Source organism: Coloeus monedula (assembly GCF_965178545.1).
Source record: "Coloeus monedula genome assembly, chromosome: W".
NCBI classification, from domain to species: Eukaryota; Metazoa; Chordata; class Aves; order Passeriformes; family Corvidae; genus Coloeus; species Coloeus monedula.
Genome location: NC_138821.1, coordinates 17221728 through 17245899, shown reverse-complemented (window position 1 = coordinate 17245899; position 24172 = coordinate 17221728). Strand labels below are relative to the sequence as shown.

Sequence of the window (24172 nt, the reverse complement as noted above, 5' to 3'; positions counted from 1 at the left end):
TACAAAAGAAATACTTTTAAAACCCGCATTACTTCACCTTTCCTTACTTTTCTGTATATTGCAGGCTGTAGAGTTTGCCATATTTTTCTGAGTGCCACTGTTTCTTTTGTGGTCCATGGTTGAGTTTGAACCTGATCCCAGAGACACACTCAAATCAATGTATGGCAATAAAGATATTTTATGTTCAAACTGTTCAGTCAGGCAGGGATTCATACTAAGTTTCTAGAAGAGAACACCTATACAAATAGTGGATAAAAGTGATGTCATGGTTTAACCCCAGACAGAAGCCAAGCCCCACGCAGCCACTTGCTCACTCTCCCACCAGCAGGATCAAGGGGAGAATCGGAAGGGTAAAAGCTAGAAAACTCATGGGTTGAGATAAAGACAGTTTAAAAGGAAAAGCAAAAGCCACACATGCAAACAAATCAAAACAAGGAATTCATTCACTGCTTCCCATGGGCAGGTAGGTGTCCAGCTATCCCCAGGAGAGCAGGGCCTCATCAGGCATAACAGTGACTTGGAAAGACAAATACCATAACTCAGAATGTCCGTCCCCCCCCCTTTCCTCCTTCTTCTGCCCACTTTACATACTGAGCATGATGTCATATGGTCTGGACTATCCCTTTGGTCACTTTGGGTCACCTGTCCTGGCTGTGTCTCCTCCCAAGCTCCCATGTACCCTCAGCCCCCTTGCCAGTGTGGCTGTACAAAAAGCAGGAAAGGTCTTGGCTCTGTGCAAGTCCTGCTCAGCAATAACAAAAACATCTCTATGTTATCAACCCTGTGTTCAGCACAAATCAGAAACACAGCCCCACAGCAGCCACTGGGAGAAAATTAACTCTATCCCAACCAAAACCAGGACAAATGAGTGCTTCAGGAGAGACTCAGACAAGGCTGGAACCTACTTCTTCTCATCAATTATATGGACATACAGACAGCTAAATTTAGACAATATAAATACTATTGCTTAATGTTCCTGTATATTATTATAAAGTTCCTTTCAGAAATGCCATCTCTCTCCATGTTATTTTATTCACCTGTGTTCCTTTTGGGGGGATAAAGGTTTGTCCATAAAGATTTTCACTTACTGGCAAAAACATTACTTTCCCCCCACCCATGCATATAAATTCTTATTGTCATCCATTGTTAAAGTTAATGTGGGATGTGGGAGAGGCTCCAACTAAACAAGGAGGAATATTTTTGTGGTGTTTACTGATATTCAAGGGGAAATGGCTTCAAACTGAAAGAGAGTAAGTTTAGATTAGATATTAGAAAAAAATTCTTTACTGTGAGGGTGGTGAGACACTGGCACAGGTTGCCCAGAGAAGTTGTGGATGCCCCATCCCTGGAAATGTTTAAGGCCAGGCTGGATGGAGCTCTGAACAACCTGGTCTAGTGAAAGGTGTCCCTGCCCACGGCAGAGGGGTTGGAACTGGATGATTATAAGGTCCCTTCCAACCCAGGCCATTCTATGATCCTATGATTCTATGATTCTATGAGTCATTCTTTTCTGAATATCTGATGATCCATCTATATACTTCTAGATCAAAATACATAGAAAAGAAGACCACTACAGTTTGTTTTTATCTGAATTAGTTAATGGCATTTCACTCCTAAGCTTAGGTAGTTAATGGACTAAGAACAGTAACATTTGCTACCAACAGATTTTTGGATAGTCACTAGGTACTTTTTTCCATATGTTACTGTCCTGGTTTAGAAGGACAGGTGTCTGCCAAGGAAGGTGGGAACCTCCCTGGAATGGAAAAATATGACCCCCTCCCTTCAAATGATTATAACCTTGAAATTATGGGGCTTTCAGGCAAAGATACGGGAAAAGGTTTTGTACTAGGATATATATAGGTGTATAGCTATATAACAAGACAGACAACAACAACCACAGCAACAACAAAGGAAACAGAAAACCCAAACCCAGCCTTTTCCCACCTGTCGAGCAGTTTTCCCTTTGGTGTCGTTACAACTATAACCAGAAGGGGGCGATGTTGGCGCACATTGAGGAAGAGAGGCTGCAGTGACTCCCCTGCGGCTTCAGGGGGCACTGGTGGCTCCTGGCAAGGCAATGGCTGCAGTGACTCTTACATCCAGCAGGGGGTGCTGTTGGCTCCTGGTGAGGCAGAGGGGGGTGCAGTGACTCCCCTGCAGCTGCAGATGGCGCTGTTGGCTCAGGCGGCTCCAGAGGGCGACCAAAGCAAGCTCTGAGCCTCCCCAGGGGGTAATGGCGGCCTTGGGGAGAGAGAGAAGGTGGTGGTGGGGGGGGCGTTTCGGTTTTCCCCTGGCTCTCACGTGTCCTGTGTGATGTCCTGGCGACGGCGGCAGCAGCAGCCAGGGCTCCAGTAAGCAGCCGGGAGGTGTTTCCTCCAGAGAGAGGGAGGAGGTGAGGGCCCGGGTTTCCCCTGAGGCACCCAGGCAGATAGTGAGGGTGCCTCCCAGCGATGTTGGGTGTTGAAAAGTCCCAGTCCAACGGCGGCTCTTGGAGAAGCAGTGAAGGAAAGCTCAGCAGTAGCAGTGAGTCCTCTGGGTAGCAGGAGTCCAACACCAAACACCACAACCTTCTGCCCTCCGAGCCGGGAAAAAACGCCCCTACCCCCAGCTAAGAGACTGCCGAAACCACACCGTTTCCCCCCTCCCCCCCAGAACCATTCCAATGGAAATGCCAAGACGCCTAGCCATGTCTTTTAAGTACCATCCATTCATTGTCTCCTGGGCAACAAATGGGAAGAAAATTCCCTGAGAGAAAGAAAAAAAATAGCAAAACCTAATCCCCAACAGTTGCTTTTTCATGTTTATCAATTCATGCTCACTTTAAAAGCCTAAAAATATGCAGTAATGTGGAATAGTCAGAGAGATAATTTGCCGTTCTTACAACTTTTTAAAATCCTTCCATGTTACTTGAGAAATAATTATTTATTTTAAGACATTATACCTGAGGATTTCTTTTATTCAACTATATGAGTTTTCATTGTGAACATTTGGAACTAACTATACTGTATTCCCATTCTCACACGTGGTAGAGTTGATCTCAGTGCTTCTATTGGTGTTTCAGTCTACTGAAGAATTCACTGCAAATTCTTCTGCTTAATAAACATAATAAGATAAAGCAAACAAATTAGATCTTGTCACACTGATTCTCAATAGTATGTTGCATGATGCAATCGGTTTTAAAAAGATATTTCATGTGATTTTCAGGGCATTGGCCCTTAACTGTGATGCCTCATTGGATGACAAAAATGGAGCAGAGTCTAAGAATTGGAGAGCTGGTAAGCCAGTCCGAGTAGTACGCAGTTCAAAAGGACGACGGATCAGCAAATATGCCCCAGAGGAAGGCAACAGATATGATGGCATTTACAAGGTATTATGATTTTTGCAGTATATATAGCATTACATTTGCCTTAGGATGTTTATTAAGAGTCTTTTGTGTTACATAGCAAACTGTTCATTATGGCTTTTGAAGGAATAATTATTTTGTTACAGTGAGGATGGTTTAGCCTACATCATTCTGTAGTGAAATTAAATGGAAATATTCCATTCCAACTGTGGCGCTGAAATATTGCACAGCAGTTCACACAGATGTATGAGAAGAAAGGGCTGCACACTGCCAGTTATCAGTGCTGCCTGCTCTGCTTTCTCACAGGCTTAGGCTGCATCCCCGATGATCACCCCAACTAGCTGTTGGCTGTGCAAACCTAACTGGCAGCTTGAGGTCTCCAGGGAATTAGAAGGGCTTATTAGGCAATGCTTTGGGATCGTTGGAAGCATGGTGGTAGAGACCTGGCGAGGGCTGTGCTCTGCAGCAGCTGGGAGCCCATTGTCAGGAAAACTAATCCACAAACACCAGAGGTTTATGTCCAAAAAGGAGACAGAGGAGTCCTGTTACTTTATTCAAATAAAGGGAGAGGCCATGGGACATTCCCCTGGGGTCTCTCAAATTTTTAGAAGATGCAGCCTCCTTTTTATCCTAATTTCCCTGCCACATTTCCCTCTCTCTTTCCCCATTGACTGAGGTACTTGAGAAGTACGGACTCCCCAAATCGCCTAATACAGACCTTTCAAATGTATACCCCCTCTTTTTCTTTTCCTATGGAATTTATGGTTCTTCCCATTGCTTTTCTTCTCTCTCAGTATCTATCTTTACCTATCAGCAGACACACTGTTTGTAAAGACAAATCTATCTTATTCCTTTCACCATCTATCTAGCCAGGCTCACCTGGGATGACTGGAGGCAGCCACCCAGACAAAGCTTCCTATCAGGGAAGCTGCTGTCCAGGTGGAGGGCTGTAAAGACTGCACCTCACACTCCTGGGTGGAGGAGGGTGCAAGTTTTGCTCTAGTGGAGTCACTCAGGCAGCAGGTGAAGGAGCTGCAGGAGGAAGTCAGCAGGTTATTCTGTATTAAGAAGGGGGAACAAGAAACAGTATATTTGAGACTTTGCGAGAAGAAATACTAGGGCCCCATCCAAGAACATCCAAGAACTACCAGACAAAGATCTTCAAAAGCAAACAAATAGCATCTTGGAGAAGGAGGCACCATGGTGTCTGGTGACCTGTGGGAACAGGATATCATCCCCACCCATTTCTTTGTATGTAGTGTCAGGAAAATCCGCAAATGCCAGAGGTTTATGTCCAAAAAGGAGACAGAGGAGTTCTTGAACTTTATTTGAATAAAGGGAGAGAGTCCACTGGGGCACATGCCCGCAGGGTTTTCTCTCTCAGGGCTTCAGAGGGTGCGGCCTCCTTTTATCCTAAACTCCTGGCCTCATGTTGCCCTCTTCCTTTCCCCATTGACTGAGGTACTAGGAAGGTACAGCCTTCCTGAACCGCCTACCACATATTCCCCCCTTGAACCTACTGGTTTACCCCAAAGTTCAGAAGTTCAGGCTTGTGTAGACCCTTGTCTGTTTCAGGAACCAAGCTGTCTGGGCTCTGCAAAACCTGCTGCCCAAAGTCAGTAGAGACATTAAGACCCATTTCAAAGACATTAACACCCATACCTTCACCCATCAAATTATTTGTAAAGACATTAGCACACATCTTTCCTCTCAGTACCAACCAGCAACAGATATGAAATCTGGACAGCAGAGGAAACCAATGAGCAAGATTCACAGAGAGAAACTGCAACAGCAACACTTAGTAAAAGATGCAAAAGGAAGCAGCAAGTGCCAGTAGTGGGTGACTGCTGAGAGGCATGGAGGCACACCCATCAGCTGGCCTGATATACAGTCAAGGAAAGTTTGCTGCATGCCAAGAGCCACGAACCAGGATGTGAGGAATGTTCCCCAATCCTCTCCAAAGGCAAGAACCCTAAGTCCAGCCACCTCAAGTGCTCACCAATGCAAGTCCAGACACCTTAAGTCCATGTATACGAATGCAAGTAGTCTGGGCAACAAACAGGAGGAACAAGAGCTCTGTGCCCAGTCTGAGAGTTATGATGTCATAGAAATCACAGAAACTTGGTGGGAAAACTCATATGACTGGAACATCACAATGGATGGCTACAAGCTCTTTCAGAAAGAAGAGGAGGTAGAGTTGCACTTTATGTAAAAGATAAATTTGAATGTATGGAGGTGAATCATGGAGACCACAAAAGTTCAATCAAATGCCTTTGGATCAGGATTGGAGGGATTGTTACCAAGGGGATCTTATGGTAGGTATCCATTACCGACCTCACAATCAGGGTGATGAGGCTGACAAAACCTTACTTTGGCCACTCAAGGAATTCTCAGGCCAACAGGACCTGGTCCTCATGGGTGGCTTCAATTACCCAGCCATCTGTTGGGGAAACAACACAGTGGGGCACAATTTGACCATCAGGTTCTCAGAATGCACTGAGGATTGCTTCCTGCCACAGATACTAGACATGCCAACTAGGAGCAGTTCATTGATGGATTTCCTGCTCTCAAACTGAGAAGACTTACTTGACAAGATAACTGCCAATGGTAGCCTTGGGTACAGCGATCACAACATTGTGGAATTTAATATCCTGCCTAGCACACTGAAAACCAGTAGCAGGACAAAGACACTGGATTTTAGAAGAGCTATCTTCAATACTCTGAGACCCCAGCTGTGAGGGATTCCATAGGAAGTATCCATGGAAGACAGTGGAGCCTGTGAGTGCTGGGAGTTGTTCAAGAACAGTTTCCTGGAATCACAAGAACAATCCATCCCCTACAAAGAGAAAGGAAGAAGGCAGAACAAGATGCCCCCCTGGCTTAACAATGAGCTTTTAGCTGTGCTTAAGGGCAAAAAAGAAGTGTACTAGCTATGGAAAGGCAGCTAAATAGCTATCGAGGACTTCAAGAACCTTGCTAGGACATGCAGAGATGCCATCATGTAAGCTAAGGCTCAGCTAGAACTGAAATTGACCAGAGATGTCAAGAACATCAAGAAAGGGTTATTCAAGTATGTGAGCAGTAAGCAGAAGTACAGGGAAGACAATGGCCCATTGCTAAACAGGGCAGGCAAACTAGTCACTAATAATGCTGACAAGACAGAGGTTCTCAATGTTTTCTTTGACTCTGTCTTTACTGGTGTAGCTGAACCCCAGATCACAGGATCAAGTATCTACAACAACACGTGTGTCAAATCCACGAGTAGTGGAGGAAGGGTTGGTCTGTGACCTCTTGCAAGGGCTCAACCCACATAAATCTGTGGGCCTAGGTGGAATCCATCTCAGGGTTATAGGAGTGGCTGACATATTTGCAAGGTCACTGTCCAAAATCTTTGAAAAGTCGTGGAGATCAAGGGATGTCCTTGATGACTGGAAGAGGGCAAATGTCATACCCATCTACAAGAAGGGCCCAAAAGAGGACCCAGGAAACTACAGGCCCATTAGTCTTGCTTCAGTCCCTGGTGTAAGACCCCAAAAAACCTTGCTCGATGAGACACCTTAAAGGGCTTACAGTTCTTCATGTACTCTGAATTAGACGCACAGGAGAAATACCGACAAGATATTCTCAAGAGATCAAAACAACAAAAAACTTTACTGGCAACCTCAGAAAATCAGAGAACTTTGGCAAAATATTTAGAGCAGCATTCAATCAACATAAAACACTTCTCAAAGTATTAACTTAGCAAACTCCAAGCCCATTTGATTTTAAGTTACTCCAAATCCCAAGGAGAGGGAATTAGAAGAAGAAAGAGAAAGAAGAGATACAGAAAAGAACAAACATAGCTACCACTCTTGGTTCCAGCAGTGTTCAGCTGATAGAAATTCCAAGAGGAGGTAGGGTCAAGACACGCTTGCTTCACGTCTCAGGTTAAATACCCTTTGGCTTTCCTGGGCCCTTCCCCCAGGTTGGACTTCCAGTCATCTGGTCACTTAGGAGATGGGTTAGGGGCTCCAGAGGCAGGGTGTGGAGCATCGCCTCCGGTGTGCCAGTGATTGGCAGCCACTGGGGGGGCTGGGATACAGGCCCAGGGAGGTGGGGTGTATGGAGCAGGGCATTGCCTCACCAAAAGCAAGACCTGACTTGCCCCTTCCCACACACACATGCACCTGAAATGTTCTGAGCAAGCAATCACAGAATCACAGAATCACGAGGTTGGAAGAGACCTCTAAAATCATCGAGTCCAACCCATGTCCTAACACCTCAACTAGACTATGGCACCAAGTGCCATGACCAGTCTTTTTTTAAACACATCCAGAGATGGTGACTCTACCACCTCCCTGGGTAGACCATTCCAGCACTTTATTATTCTTTCTGTGAAAAACTTTTTCCTAATATCCAACCTATACCTTCCTTGACGCAGCTTGAGACAGCGTCCTCTTGTTCTGTCAGTTGCTGCCTGGTGGAAGAGACCAACCCCCGCCTGTCTACAACCTCCTTTCAGGAAGTTGTAGAGAGCGATAAGGTCACCTCTGAGTCTCCTTTTCTCTAGGCTAAACAACCCTAGTTCCCTCAATCGTTCCTCATAGGGCTTGTGTTCCAAGCCCCTCACCAACCTTGTTGTCCTCCTCTGGACACACTCAAGCATCTCAACGTCCTTCCTAAACTGAGGGGCCCAGAACTGGACACAGTACTCAAGATGTGGCCTCACCAGTGCTGAGTACAGGGGAAGAATGACCTCCCTGCTCCTGCTGGCCACACAATTCCTAATACAGGCCAGGATGCCATTGGCCTTCTTGGCCACCAAGGCACACTGCTGGCTCATATTCAGTCGGCTATCAACCAGCACCCCCAGGTCCCTTTCCTCCCGGACACTGTCCAGCCACACTGTCCCCAGCTTGTAACGTTGTTGGGGATTTTTGTGGCCAAAATGCAGAACTCGGCACTTAGACTTATTGAACTTCATCCTGTTGGACTCTGCCCATCCATCCAATCTATCCAAGTCTCTCTGCAGAGCCCTCCTTCCTTCCAATAGATCGACACAAGCTCCCAGCTTAGTGTCATCTGCAAATTTACTAATGAATGACTCAATACCCTCATCCATGTCATCAATAAAAATATTGAACAGAACTGGTCCCATTACAGATCTCTGAGGGACACCACTAGTGACTGGCTGCCAGCTGGATGCAGCACCATTCACCATCACTCTCAGGGCCTGACCATCCAGCCAGTTCCTGACCCAGCAAAGAGTGCTCCTGTCCAAGCCATGGGCTACCAGATTTTCCAGGGGTATGCTATGGGAGACAGTGTCAAAGGCCTTGCTGAAGTCCAAATAGACAACATCCACAGCCTTTCCACATCTACCAGGCGGGTCACCTGGTCATAAAAGGAGATCAGGTTGGTCAGGCATGACCTACCCTTCATAAACCCATGCTGGCTGGGTCTGATGCCCTGGCCATCCTGTAAGTGCTGCGTGATAGCACTCAGTATAAATCCTTCCAGTCTCTCACACCTGGGAAAGTAATGGAATGAGTCCTCCTAGAAACTATCATAAACCAAATGAAGTAGGTGATTGGAAGAAGCCAGCACAGATTTGCCAAGGGCAGATCTTACCAGACTAACCTGATCACCCTCTACAGCAAAATAACATCTTTTATTGACATGGGGAGAACAGTGGATGCTGTTTACCTAGACTTCAGTAAAGCATTCAACACTGTTACCCACAGCCTTCTCCTGGACAAGCTGGCAAGCCACAGATTGGATGGGTGGTCTGCAAGGTGGGTAGGAAATTGGCTAACAGATTGCACTTAGAGGGTGGTAGTCAATGTTTTTTACTCAGGCTGGCAGCCTGTCACAGGTAGGGTTCCCCAGGAATTGTTACTAGACCCTAGTCTGTTCAACATTGTGGTGGGTTGACCTTGGCTGGCTGCTAGGTGCCCACCAAGCTGTTCTATCCCTCCCCTCCTCACTAAGACGGGGAAAAAATAAGATGAAAAACTCATGGGTCAAAATAAAGGCAGTTCAATAAAGAAAGAAAAGACATGCACAGAAGCAAAGGAAAACAAAAAAAAAAACCCCAGCTTGGGTAATTTTGGTCAGTTGTAAGTATTTATAAGAGGGGATTTCAGGAATGAGAAACATATACAATGAGATGGTTAGAAGATATGTAAATGTATCAAATTATGTGAGCTGACCCAAACTGACCGAAGGGATATTCCATATCATATGACATTGTGTTCAGCAATAAAAGCTGAGAGAAAGAAGGAGGAGTAGGGGGCAGTTTTTATTAAGGCATTTCTCTTCCTAAGCATCTGCTACTCACACTTAGGCCCTACTTCCCAGTAAGTGGCTGGATACTGGCTGCTGATGGGAAGTAGAGAATAAAATATTTATAAGAACTGGCTATTACTTGGGCCTCATCTGTCAAGATGGTTGCTCAGGACAGGAGAAGCAAAGTGTTCTATTTTTGGGCACCAACACCAGCTTGGTTTGGGTCATCGCTGCACTCACCAGGTTCCTTGCAAAGATTACTTTTTGTTGGTTCAGGTAGTTCCTGCTATATTACTTCCTACAGCATACAGTTTCATCACAGATTATTTTCCCCAAGTTAAAATCTCCTTGTGGTACACACTGGATCTCCCCATTCTTTCACATTACACACCAAGTACACCCTGGTCCTTGAGCAAAGACAATCCCACAAATGGGTTTGTCTTTTCCTAAAGGAGGAGCAACCCACACTGCCTTCCCCTAAACATTTCCTTATGTGCATGCACTACAGGGACTTTATCTCCATAGTATGTAGGGGATTCTGTTTGGGCAGGGCCAGGCTAGTTAGCAAATTCTCCGGTGTTAACCAACCAAGTTCTTCTTAGCTTCTGCTAAATTTATATCCCAGTGCTTTCATGTCCCATTTCCCAATGGTCTCAACATACCCTTTAACAGTCCATAATATCTCTCAGTCTTTCTAGAGGCTTGTGAGTGACAGGGGATGTGATGCACTTAATCAATGCCATGTTTCTTGGCCCAGGAGTTTATGAGGTTATTTTGGAAATTAATCCCGTTGTCTGACTCAACTATATTTGGGATATCATGTGTGCCGGTTTGGCCAAATTTAGGAATGTCACCCCAAGACATCATGTCACCACAAAATTTGCTTTTAAAGGTCCAGGATGATGTTTTGGGCAGTGGCATGGTTTATAGGGTATGTTTTCAGCCACAGGAGGTACTTCCACCATGGTGAGTATGTAGCCCTTGCCTTGGCATGTTCATGGCAGTGGCCCAATGTAGTCAATTTGCCAGGCCTCACCATATAGGAAACCCAGCCACTGCGCTCTATTCCAGGGAGACTTTACTCATGTGGCTCACTTGATTGCAGTACATTTCACATTCATGAGCCTTCATGATCAGCTCCACCCTTTGATCACAAGCCCATCCATATGTTGCATCTCCTTAGATGCCCTGATGTTTTGTGGACCCATGTCCTGGGGATACTATATGATACTGTATTCCCTATCATCTGCCCTATGCCAGACATGAACCCTGTGCCTTTCTGTACCTTTAAGAGACAGGGCAGAGAGCTGGTGGAATTCCTTCAGCTCTGTGTTCAAAACACAGATAAGTTCGATGGCTTCTCCTGTCTGGCTGCTCTGCTTTTGCAGCAGGAAAGAGAGTTAAATTCTTTTTGCTTTTTAGCTAGTTTCTTGTTCATTAGCTAAAGTACGGAGCCCTGGGACTTTGGCTTCTTCTTCTTCTTCTTCTCTTCTGGAACTGTTCAACAACACCAGAACATTGGCGGGGAGACCTTACACCTCAGCCCAGAGGGGCCCACACCGAACCCCAGCTCTGGAGAGGAGAAAGCCACACCCACAAAGGACTCTGAAATCTACCCAGGTTCTCTCCACAGCGAGAGGTTTTATTATTTAGCATTATTCTTTTCCCATGCCTGAGTGCATTGTGTTTGTTAAATAGTTTTTTTTCTTTCACTTTCTTCCGAGGAAAATTCTTTCCGAACCTGGTGGGGGAGGGAATGACTGTAACCTGCCTTCTATCAGAGGACTTTCATTTCAGATGTTCCTCCGAATTTGTCTCAAACCAAGACAGCCCATCAGGCTACAAATAGCTCACCCATGTGCTCCCAGTCCAGGTCTGTTGCAGTGGGGTGTCCTGCAACATGCATTAGACAGCGAGGCCCGTGGAAAGAAATAGGGACCGATTCTTTATAGATGTTTCAGAGATCTTTATTCTCCAGACACATGGCCGGGCTCCTGCTGAAGAACTGAGCAATCACAGGACAAGCAGGGTCCTCCCTGCACAGGGGAACACAAAACAACCAATGAGGAACAAGATTGACCAGGGAGTAGGGAAACCCCGTAGGCCATGCCTCTACTCCAGGGTCCCCTCCCCCCGGACCCCACACCAGGGGGGAGGAACCCCAACACAAATCCAACTGAGCCACTTCAATTTTGGCAGCCTGTTTGTTGTTTTGATGTTCTTCAGTGGCTCAGCTTTTGGGCATGTGAGCATCCACACGATGTACCTTTAGAGTCATGTTTTCTACCTGTGCAGCAATGTCCTGCCACAATGCAGCAGCCCAGATGGGTTTACCCCTGTGCTGCCAATTGGTCTTCTTCCATTGCTGCATCCACCTTTGTAGGGCATTAGCCACCATCCAGGAGTCAGTGTAGAGATGGAGTACAGGCCACTTTTCTCATTCAGCAATCTCTAGGGCTAGTTAGATGGCTTTCACTTCTGCTAACCACACTGATCACCTTCTTCTTCAGTGTCTTCAGTGACTTGTCATGCAGGACTCCACACAGCAGCTTTCCACTTCTGATGGTTTCCTTCAACACAACAGGATCCATTAGTAAGCAGAGTATAGCATCTTTCATCTTCTGATAACTCATTGTCTGGTGGTGCCTCTTGGGCATGAGCCATGTCCTCAGGTAATGCTCAAAAATCTCTGCCTTCTGGCCAGTTCATGATCTCTTCCAGGATTCCTGGGGGTTGGGTTTTCCCAGTCAAGCTTGTTGTGTGATCAACACTACCCATTTATCCTCTTATTTAGTGTCAGTTGCATGTGTAGATGAGACATCTCCTTTGAACATATAGTGTAGCACAAGGAATTGTAGCACAGTTGTACCAACAAATTCTGAAGTGTCTTGAACTCCTTCATATGCTACTAGTATGTCCTTTTTTAGTTGGGGTGTAGCAGGCCTCAGATCCTCTATACCCCTGGCTCCAAAACTCTACAGGTCGACCTCAGGTTTCTCCTGGTGCTCTCTGACAGAGGCTCCAGGTGAGGCCATGCTCCCTATCTGGAGTGTAGACCACATATTGCATAGCTGGTCCTGTATGGACAGGCCCAAGAGCTACTGTACAACCTATGTCCTGTTTGATCTGTTCAAAGGCCTGCTGTTGCTCAGGGCCCCAGACAAAATGTTTCTTTCAGGTCACTTCCTCAAGAGGGCTCACAGGCTGATTATAACCCAGATATACATTCTTCAGAATCACGCAAAGGCCTAAGAAAGCTTGTGTTTCTTTCCTGTTAGCTGGTAGGGATGATGCCTTAGGTTTTAACTTTCATATTTTTCAAATCCTGTACTGCCTAGTGTGTAACTCTGAAGTTTCTTGTAGCCTGTTAACTTCTGCTCTCTCATGTTAGGTAGACATAACAAAGCCTCTACAGGCCTGCTCTCCAAGGACACTCAGACCGTCCTAGGCCCAAAAGTATAAAGCAAAAGCTTTTGAAGGGGGGCAAGCTTGGGGAAATTACATCATTAACTGAAGCTTTAATTAGAGAATTTATGCTGATATGCAAATGAACAAAACTTATAAAAATGTGAAGAACTCGTGACCTGCCATCCATCTTGGTGTCCATCTTGGCAGTAGCCTCTGGCTCCCCAGGGTGTACCTTTGAAGGCCTTTCAAATAAATACCTACCTTTAGTCCCTTATTTTTGTCTAGTCTCTTTTTAGGTGGCCTCTCAAGGCATCAGGGACATAGCTGTTTTCTTATTGAACATATCCCTTGAGTTTGTGACAATGCATCTTGCTATTTTCACTGTGTTGCCCCACACAATGATGTCATCAATGTATTGCAGGTGATCAGGGGCTTCACCCTGCTCTGGTGTAGTCTGGATCAGTCTGTGACAAATGGTAGGGCTGTGCCTCCACCCCTGGGGCACTTGATTCCAGGTGTACTGGACACTCCTCCATGTGAAAGCAAACTGTGGCCTGCATTCTGCTGCCAAAGGGATCGAGAAAAATGTATTGACAGTATCAGTTGTGGCATACCACTTGGCTGCCTTCAACTCCAACTCCTATTGGCGCTCTAGCATGTCCCAAATGGCAGCACTCAAAGGTGATATGACTATGATCAGGCCACGATAGCCCACCGTTAACCTCCACCCTCTGTCAGACTTTTGTGCTGATGATATGGGACTATTAAATGGTGAGTGAGTCATGCTGATCATTGCTTTGCTCTCCAGTTGGCAAATCAGGTCATGGATGGGAACCAGGGAGTCTTGGATGATGTGATATTGCCTTTGCTGCACTGTCATAGTAGCAATTGGCATCAGCTGTTCTTCCATGCACAGCAAGCCCACAACAGAAGGATCTTCCAAGGCCAGGCAAGATAGCAGTTTGATTTTCTCTCTATTCATGGTAGCTATGCCAAAATCCCACTGGTACCCTTTTGGGTCCCTGAAGTACCCTCTCCTGAGGTAGTCAATGCCAAGGACACACTGGGACACTGGGCCAGTCGCAGTGGGGTGCTTTTGCCATTTGTCCCCTGTTAAGCTCACCTCAGCCACCTATATAGACAATTGTTGGCATCCTTCTGTCAGTCCAGTAATCCAGATGGGTTCTGTGCCCCTGTACCCTGATGGCACTAGTATACACTATGCAACAGTATCTATCAAAGCCTTATACTTCTGTGAGTCTGATGTGCCAGGCATTGAATCATACAGTCCAGTATATCCAGTCATCTCTTTCTTCCCCTTGGCTGAAGGCAGGGACCCTCTATTCCTGTTCCTGATCAGAGTATTCACTGTCTGATCCTTGCAGGGCCAGATCAGAGGTCCCTTTGCCAGAATCAAGGGAGGTGATCTCAGTCCTTTATGTTTGGGACATCGCTGATTGCCTTCTTGGGTCTCAACATCAACTACACTGAGAGCCTTCTTGGGTGTCCCCTTCTTAGCAGGGATCAGCCCCTTCCTCCTGCTCCCTTACTAATTGATGATATGGACCAGTTGACCTCCTTGTCCAGTTTGTGTTTTCGCTACCAGAGCAATTACTGTAGTTGGTACTTGGGTACCTTGTGTCAGCTATCATGTTCTTAGATGTCGTTTGTATGCCAGTCTCAATCATGGCACTCTTAGAAGTGGTTTGGGTTCCTGTCTTAACCACAGTTCTCTGATAGTACAGAATTGTGGCTTGAGAGGAACAGGCCAAGACACAGTACAGGGCTAGAAGCTGCTGGTCTTCATTGAGATAGCCAAGGTACCCTTCTATCAAGTGGCATGTCAATTCATCAGGATTACTTGATGTTCAGGTGTAAAGTCCTAGGCTATGGGAGATGTTAACCACCCTAGGCACCTGCTCAAATCCTTCCAGTATTGCCTCATCCAAAAGTGATCTCTTATGCCAAGACAACACCAGATTCTACAAGCCCAAGAGTAAGCCAACCATGTTAATTAGTAGCATTAAGCAGCTCACATAAGGGTGAACAAGGACCTTGGGAGCCTGCACAATAAAACCACATGCATCAATCCGGGATAGGGAGTATTCCCTTATTCTCTTCACAAGATAGATACCCCAGCACAGTAAAGGCATCAATACCAGGGCAAAGTGCATAGCTACTGTTTCTATTAACATGTTCCCAGCCTCAGAAAAATAGAGATAAGTAGTGCAGCCAGCAAACTCCATAATCTGCATAGAAGCTTGCCACTTAGTAACTACTATAACTATAGCATGCTCAATTCAAAACTGCTGTTGTCTTATACCCCACACTGGGTGCCACAAAAGACTGTGGTGGGTTGACCTTGGCTGGGTACTGTCGCTGTTATCCCCTGAGAACGGCGAAATCACGACACAAGTCCAGGTTAAAAGATATGGCCGAAGCAACCTTGTTTAATCACCCATACCTTTTATAGCATGGTTCGCCAAAGAGAAATTACATGATTGGCCTATTGACCCACCACCTCTCAAAGTGATAGGCTGAGCAGTAAAACACCCTTTTCCAAATATTATTCTCACAAGACTGAAAACAATTCTACTGTTCTCACAACAACTTGCAAGTGCAGAAATGGTTTACATTCTTACAAACTGTTGTCCATCCAGTTCGCATGAGAATGAAAGCTTTCACAGAGAAGCTGTGAGAAGCTGGATTTCTCTAACTGCTCTCTTATGAGAAAGAAAAGTTTCACAGGAAAATTCCTCTGCTCCTGCCTTTTAGCATCCACAGGGTACCAGGTGCCCAACTAGTTGCTCTCTCACTTCCCCCCTCAGCAAGACGGGGAGAAAATAAGATTAAGAACTCATGCATAAAGATAAAGAAGGTTCAGTAATGAAAAGAAAAGGCCATGCACTGAAGCAAAGGAAAACACAAAACAATTATTTTCTACTTCCCATCAGCAGGAGGTGTCCAGCCACCTACTGGGAAGTAGGGTCTCAGTAAACATAGCACATTTTTAGGAAGAGAAATGCCTTAAAAACAAATGCCCCCCTGCTCCTCCTCTTTTCTCTCAGCTTTTATTTCTGAGCACAATGTCATATGGTATGGAATATCATAAATTCATCGAATCATAGAATGGCATGAGTGGGAAGATCATCTAGTTCCAAAGTCCCTGATGTGGACAGGGATGGCTTCCACTAGATCAGGTTGGTCAGAGCTCCATCCAACCTGGCCTTGAACGCTTCCAGGGATGGGGCAGACACAATTCCTCTGGGTAACCTGTTCCAGTGCCTCACCACCCTCACAGTAAAGAATTTCTTCCTAAATATCTATTCTAAACCTACTCTCAGTTTGATGCCATTGCCTCTTTACCTGTCACTACATGGTCCTGTAAATAGTCTATCTCCATCTTTCTTGCAGGCTCCCTTCAGGTACTGCAAGGCCACAATTAGGTCACCCCAAAGCCTCCTCTTCTCTCCAGGCTGAACAAACCCAATTCACTCAGCCTTTCCTCATAGGAGAGGTGCTCCATCCATCTAATCATCTTGGTGGCCTCCTCTGGACTCACTCCAACAGGTTGATGTCCTTCCTGTGCTAGGGACCCCAGAGCTGGATGCAGTATTCCAGGTGGGGTCTTACCAGAGCAGAGCAGAGGGGCAGAATCACCTCCCTTGCCCTACTGGCCATGTTTCTTCTGATGAAGCCCAGGATGCAATGGGCTTTCTGTGCTGAAAGTACACATGGCCAGCTCACATCCAGCCTCTCCTCCACCAGCACCCCCAAGTCCTTCTCAGCAGGGCTGCTCTTGATCTGTTCATTCCCCAGCCTGTGTTGATACCAGTGGTTGCCCTGACCCAGGTGTAGCACCTTGCACTTGGTCTTGTTAAACTGCATGAGATTCCCATGCACCACTTCTCAAACTTTTCCAGGTGCCTCTGAATAGCATCCCATCCTTCAGGTGTGTCAACTGCACCACTCAGCTTGGTGTCATCTGCAAACTTACTGAGGGTGCTAATAATGAAGATATTAAATAACATTGGTCCTAATACAGACTCCTGAGGGACACCACTTTTCACTGATGTCCATCAGGACTCTGAGCTGTTGACCACTACCCTCTGGATGCAACCATCTCAACCAATTCCTTATCCATCTAACAGTCCACCCACTAAATCCATCTCTCTCCAGTTTTGAAAGAAGGATGTTGTGGGGGATATCTTGGTTTCAAAGACAGATGTCTGCCAAGGAAGGTGGGAACCTTCCTGGAATGGAAAGATGAGTCCCTCCCTCTAAATTATTATAACTTCAAAATTACGGGGCTTCCAGGCAAAAATATGGGAAAAGGAATAACAATTCTTTACTAGAATATATATATATATACATATAAAACAGAACAGAACAAACAACAAAAAAACCCAATAACAGAAGTTTTCACACCTGTTAAACACCACTTTTCCCCTTTGGTGTAGTTATGACCACAACTGGCAGGGGGCACTGGTGGCTCCAGTGAGGCGACAGCTGCAGTGACTCTTGCAGCCTGCAGAGGATGCTAGCAGGCTCTGGAGAGGCAGGGAAGGTGCGATGATTTCCCAGTGGCTTCAGGGGGCGCTCTGACATGAGCTCAGCAAGCTCCTCAGGTGGTGATAGAGGTTTGGACGAAGGGGAAGAGGGGAAATTGCTCCTTTTGTAAATTCATGGGCAGCAATCAGTCTCAGTACCACCACTAGCAGTAGGCAGAAACCATGAAGGCAGGCAGATCCAATCCTAGTGCCAAGTTACAATATAGCAATACACCTGGCCAGATACACACACTCCGCCACCCACACAGCCAGTCTCCTCGATCCCCAAACTGGAAGGGAAGAGCCAATCCGGCCTGGCCCCTACCCCCCCCACAGGGTCCCGGCCGAGCTTATATCACTTGCGATAACCCCTGAATCATGAAGGAGGGGGGGAAACAGTGACAATTCCCAGTACAAATGATTATGGGATACAATTTTGAGCCCTCCCCAAGACAGGGGACCATGTCAAAGGCTTTACAGAAGTCCAGATAAATGACATCTGTTGCCCTTCCCTTGCCCACTGATGTAGTCATTCCATCATAGGACACTGGGTTGGTCAGGCAGGACTTGCCCTTGGTGAAGCCGTGCTGGCTCTCCTGAATCACCTCTCTGTCTTCCATGTGCCTTAACACAGCTTCTAGGAGGATCTGTTCCATGATCTTCCCTGCACAGAAGTGAGGCTGACAGGTCAGTAGGTCCCAGGGTCCTCCTTTCTACCCTTTTTAAAGATGGGTACAATGTTTCCTCTTTTCCAATCACCTGGGACTTCACCTGACTGTCATGACTTTTCAAATATGATGGAGAGTGGCTTGGCAACTACATCAGCCAATTCCCTCAGGATTCTGGGATGTATGTCATCAGGTCCCATGGACTTTTGTACATTCGGGTTCCCTTTGGTCAGTTTGGGTCAGCTGTCTTGGCTATATCCACTCCCAACCTCTCACCCACCCACAACCTTCTGGCCTTTGGGGTTAGCATGTGGGGAGTGATTGGAGTGACAGTGATGATGCTGTGCCAGCACTGCTCAGCAGTAGCCAAAACATTGGTGTGTTATCAACACCTTTCTAGTTATAAACACAAAGCACAGCACTGTGAGGGCTGCTATGGCGAAAGTTAACTCCATCCCAGCCAGATCCAATACAAACATCTTCATAAATGATCTGGACAGTGGGATTGAAAGCATTCTCACCAAGTTTGCTGATGACAGGAAACTGCATGGCAAGGTGAACACATCAGAAGGGAAAACCATCTTACAGAGAGACCTGGACAGGCTGGAAGAGTGGGCTGGCAAGAACAGTATGAAGTTTAACAAAGATGTGCAAAATACTGCATCTTGGTCAGAATAACAAGAGCCCAGTACAGGTGAGGATCTGTGTGGCTGGGGAGCAGCCTTGCTAAAAGGGACCTCAGGGTCCTGGTGGACAAGCTGAACATGAGTAAGCAATGTGTTGCTGCAGCAAAAAAGGCAAATCAGATCCTGGCCTGCATCTGCAGGGGCATTACTAGCAGAGATAGACTTGATCATACCACTCTCTGCTTGTCAGGCCATACTCTCTTTAAAAGGAGCCACATGGGAAAGACAAGGTGGAATAGGTACAAGTTGCACCAGGACAGGTTTCATCTTGATACAAGAAAAAAAATTTTAAGCGAGAATAATCATTCACTGAAACAACCTCCCCAGGAATGTGGCAGTCCCCATCACTGGAGGTTTTCAAGATGTAATTGGACAGAGTGCTACATAATCTCATCTAAGCTCCCTTTCCCACAAAAGGTTGGACCAAATGATCTTTCAACATCCCTTCCAACCTGGGCTGTTCTATGATTCTATGATTCTTCTATTCAGAGCAGTGATAGTAGAACACAATCTATAATAGGATATATCAAGTTGAATATGTAAGCTATTTTTTGTGTGCTTGCTGAGTTATATTCATTTCTGGAAATCAATTGATTTCTTCACTTCTTCCAGCTCCCTTTCTGACTTTTCATACACTTAATGTCTTCTTGGTATCCGGAATAAAGATGTGCATCTTTTATTTATCAAAATGCAAACATTTCCCAACTGAGAAGAGATACTTTAAAATGGTAACATATCATTCAAATTTCCTCTCCTTGCCTTGAGCCAAGAAAGTACGACTACCTTCATGTGTTTGGTTTGTGGTAAATTAATGACTATCTAGACAAACTGTTAGTTCAACTATCTGTTGAGCTTTTCGGTAGAATTTCTTAAATTATATCTGAGAAGCGAACTTCCAGATGTTTAAGGAGTTGGTGAATGAGATCCCTTGGGTACCTATCCTTAAAGACAGAGGCGCTGAACAGACCTGGCAACTCTTTGAGACCATTTTTCTTAGAGCACAAGAGCTCTCTGTCCCAGTGTGTAGGAAATCAGGCACGGCAGGCCGGAAACTGACATAGCTGAGCAAGGACCTGCTTCTCAAACTGAGGAGTAAGAAAGAAATACACAGCCGATGAAAGCAGGGACAGGTGACCTGGGGAGAGTACAGGGAGAGGGTTCGAATGTGTAGGCATGGGATCAGGAAAGCTAAGGCAAAGCTGGAACGGGACTTGGCAAGGGATGTGAAGAATAACAAAAAGGGATTCTATAAGTACATAGGTCAGAAAAGAAAGGTCAAGGAGAGTGTACCTGTTAGTGATGAAATCAAATGTAAAGAAAAATCTAAATGTAAAAAGTCAACATGCCAGCAATGGGAAAAAACATCGATATAGTGTTTTAGTTTTGAGCTCCACAGGCGGTGTTTTCTTTCTTCTTCCACCTTCCTTTCCCATGCAAGCACCCCTATATTTTAATTTTGTTACAGATAAACAACCGCCTTCTGATTGGTCCCCAGGATCTCTGCTAATTTTGTAACACAAACATGTCTCAAGCATTCCATGCAAGTGATTGTTTTCAATCACGGTAAATCGTACATACACAATTGGTCTTCCACTGAAGTAATTTCCTACAGCACGCTCAACAAACACTGATTAGCAGAGCCTCTAGGGTCAATATTCTCTTGTTGTAATCTTGATTAGGATGCCAGGTGTTTGGCACTGTTCCCACATCTCCCCCTTTATTGTTTTTTGTGCAAAGGGTTCATGGTGATCACAGTGTACACCCAGGCTTCATCTCAGAGACGCCTGATGTTTCTCCAGATGAGTCGCAGAACTATAAATACACAAAAGATTAAGAAACCTCCCACTGCCACAAAAACCCATATGCGTAAATTAAGTCCCTCAAATCAGTGTTTGGGGTTAAGCTATTGTACACTATTGGACAACTCATCCCATACATCGTGTTCTGCCAGGTTTTGCACACTGACCATTTGCTGTTTTAGGGATTGGAATCTTGCATTTTGCTGTTAACGTTAGTAGCAAAGGCACCCTGTAAATGGGCTTTAACATGTTCCCAGACACAAGTGGCTTGATTCCAGTGAAGGGGAGTAACACACAACCCCTGATGCTGGTGTTCTCAATCCCAGTGAAGTTTCAGGTGAGTGTTTAAAGCTTCTTGTAGATCTCCTAACCACACTAGTGCTGCTTCTAATGCATCTAATCTAGTTAATAGTTGTTGATCAATACTTGTTTGCATGGCCATTTCTGCCGTAGAATTACCTAACACATCGGTGACAGCACGAGCAGTTTGCACATCTTTTGTAAGTGTTGTTGTTGCGATAGCAGCCATAGCTGCTATTATTATTGCAGTGATAATAAAAGCTATTAGCTATCCGATGAATCTCTTTGATCGGTCCTTGGGTGCTTTAAGTAGTCTTGCCAATTGTCCTAATCCTGATTCTCCTTTCCATTCTCCGGTCAAATTCACTGGAAGCCAAAATTCTTCTTGTCTTTGCATAGGTACAATAACAGATAAGATTAATTGGGACACATTCTGATTAGTAATACAACTAAAATAATAGGAATAGGTGATAGTCATGTTAAATGTGTGTCTCTCTACCTTGACCTTAACATCAGTTGCTGCCATGGAGACATATGAATGTGCAGTACATATCATTACAGAATCGTTGTGCCAATTGGTTAAGCTCAGTCGATATGCCTCATTTGTCTTTGTATAATAACCATGAACTACATGTCACAGACGAAAAGGCATTGCTAAGCACCATATTTTGGTAAACCAAGGTCCAGAATTGTTTAAAAATTTAGCATGCAACACAGGGCTTGAAAGCCCTCCTTCTGACCACTTCAGTGTTCCATTTGTCACTTCTGAGAAGTTTATTGGTTTTGAACTGTTGCTTATTAGGTGTCTTCTTGGTCCCCAGTCAATTATTTCTAGTGTGGTTATATTGATGGTCTTTTTACCTAGAGTAGGTAGTCTACATGAAAGCCAATTAAGCTTTGACACATCAATAGTAGTGCCTTGAGGAATTTTGTAAATGGGAAGATGAGCTGGTGCAGCCAACATGGTGTTACTCATTACCTCACTACTATTAATGCCTGATATAGACATAAAAGTAAGATATGCCTAGTGTTTTTGGGTGTTCTTACTCCTTTGATAGTGTAAGTGAAACAAGGCATCCCAAGATAGGTTTTTTAGCAATACAAATTGGGGGCAACTCAGTGTAAAATGTTTGGGAACCATTGTTTTTGATCCATTCTTTATTTTCTTCCAAAGGCTCCTGTGGTGGAAGCCAAACACCTCCTGTCCATTTTTTATCATTACTTGCTATTGGTAGTTCAGCATCCCACCATGTAAGGGGTCTAAAAATGGGAGGATCAACAACATGAGCCCAATATACCTGTTCTGCAGTCACCAAAGGCATGATAAGAAAACAGAATAAACTTCTTACAGTACTGTTGCTAGCTATGATTGCTAGGTAGGCCAAGAAGGTGTTCTTCAGGGTTGGTGCCACTCCTACACTGTGCATCAGGACTTCAGCTGTTTGCTGCACTCGCTTCAGCATCCCCCATGTTATGCTGCTGGCTGGTGTTGTGCAGCACCTCTTTGTCACTATTGAGAGTCTCTTCAGCTGGGGTATTGGGTTGTTGGACTGGTCTTTATAGCTCATGGTATGGTTTTACCAGACAAGCAGGTAACCACTTTGGACCTGTTGGTGATAGAACACATGCATACCCTCTCCCCCATGTTAGCAAATCTGTTGGGCCTTGCCATCGCACACCCAAGTGTGGATCCTTATATAAAACTTTTGGAAATTGGTTCTGCACACACAGACCTTCAGAGAAGTGTCGCTCTGCTGGGGATCAAGATTGGTGATCTGCTTTCAAAAATTTTAGTGTAAATAAAGTGCATTATCTAATTGTTCTTGAGGAGCCATATTCCCCCTTTTTTGTTTTAATAACATGCACTTAAGTGTTAAATGACATCATTCTATCATGGCTTGGCCCTGGGGATTATATGGAATGCCCGTAACATTGAATCACCCCAAACTGGGCCAAGAGACACTTCAGAGTCCAAGAAGCGGGTATTTGCTTTATTCGGTGCCAGGTGCGTGGGGGATGGCTCCTCCTAACACACACACAGCACTCCATACAGCCCAGTATTATGGGTATAATTTATGAATATTCATCACATTCCTTGGGATAGGAGTGGTTATACAAATTACTTCTTGGAAGTCATTAATATCATTAGCATACATGCCACGCATGGTCTATGTACCCTGGTGGTTGCACTGAGGAAGGCTCCTCTTCATCCTCGGGGGTCTTTCTGATGAATGCTAGTAGTCTTCGTCACAATGCACTTTTCACCTTTCTTTCTGGAGCATGCGCAGTCCTTTGTAGAATGATTCAGTGGTTTCTGTGCTGGTTTTCATAAGATCCTGTTCCTCTTATCTTGACAAGATTAAGGCGAATCCCGCTTCTTAGGTTTTGTGATTAAGATTTGCTGTCTCTTAATGGTTAATTCGTGCTTACATGAGTTAACTATTGATCAACCCCCTTCTCAACATGTTTCATGCTCCACTGGTGAAGGAATTCCTGAGTATTTTTAGAAGTATAACCTGGGCTGTTGTCAGTTTTTATAGTCTTCGGCAGGCCCATAATAGCAAAGCAACATGTCCAATGCTTATGGATGTCTTTACCTTTTTCCTCTATGTGAGCAGAAGCATATATTAGGCTGAAAAATGTATCAATGGTAACAGGAACAAACCTCAAACTACCAAAAGAATATATGTGAGTAACATCAGTCTGCCATAACTCATTAGGCTGTAGACCTTGGGGATTAACTTCCTGGGCGGAAGGATGTGAAGGGAGTTGCCGGCAGTCTGGGCAAGCATGCACGATATCTCTTGCCTGAGACAAAGGAATGTGAAACTGCTTACTCCGCCTTGCTTCATTCTGCTGAAAAAATGAATGAGATGAGCAGGCATAATCGAATTGTAATGTAGCTGCAGTTAAGCTGTCCACTTTAGCATTCCCTTCTGCTATAGGACCAGGTAAACTTGTGTGACTCTGTATATGAATGACAAAAGGAGGATGTTTTCTGTTCTCAGTGACTTTATTGAACAAAAAGCTCAGACAATATCTTATGGCTGACTTTCTTTATAAAATCTCAGTGTATTCTTGTTATGACATTAACAACATATTCAGAATCGCTAATTATATTGACTGCTTCTTGTTTAAAAGTCGTTAAAGC

The 24172-nt window shown here is 45.0% G+C and overlaps 1 protein-coding gene across 1 annotated transcript in view; it reads left to right on the top strand.

The window, feature by feature from the left end:
- LOC309584632 (E3 ubiquitin-protein ligase UHRF2-like) overlaps positions 1-24172 on the top strand; it is a 377453-nt gene that overhangs the window by 335574 nt on the left and 17707 nt on the right. The window contains exon 11 of the mRNA XM_082300767.1: positions 3205-3367. Within this exon, the coding sequence (XP_082156893.1) occupies positions 3205-3367 (163 nt within the window). The remainder of the gene's footprint in view (positions 1-3204; positions 3368-24172) is intronic.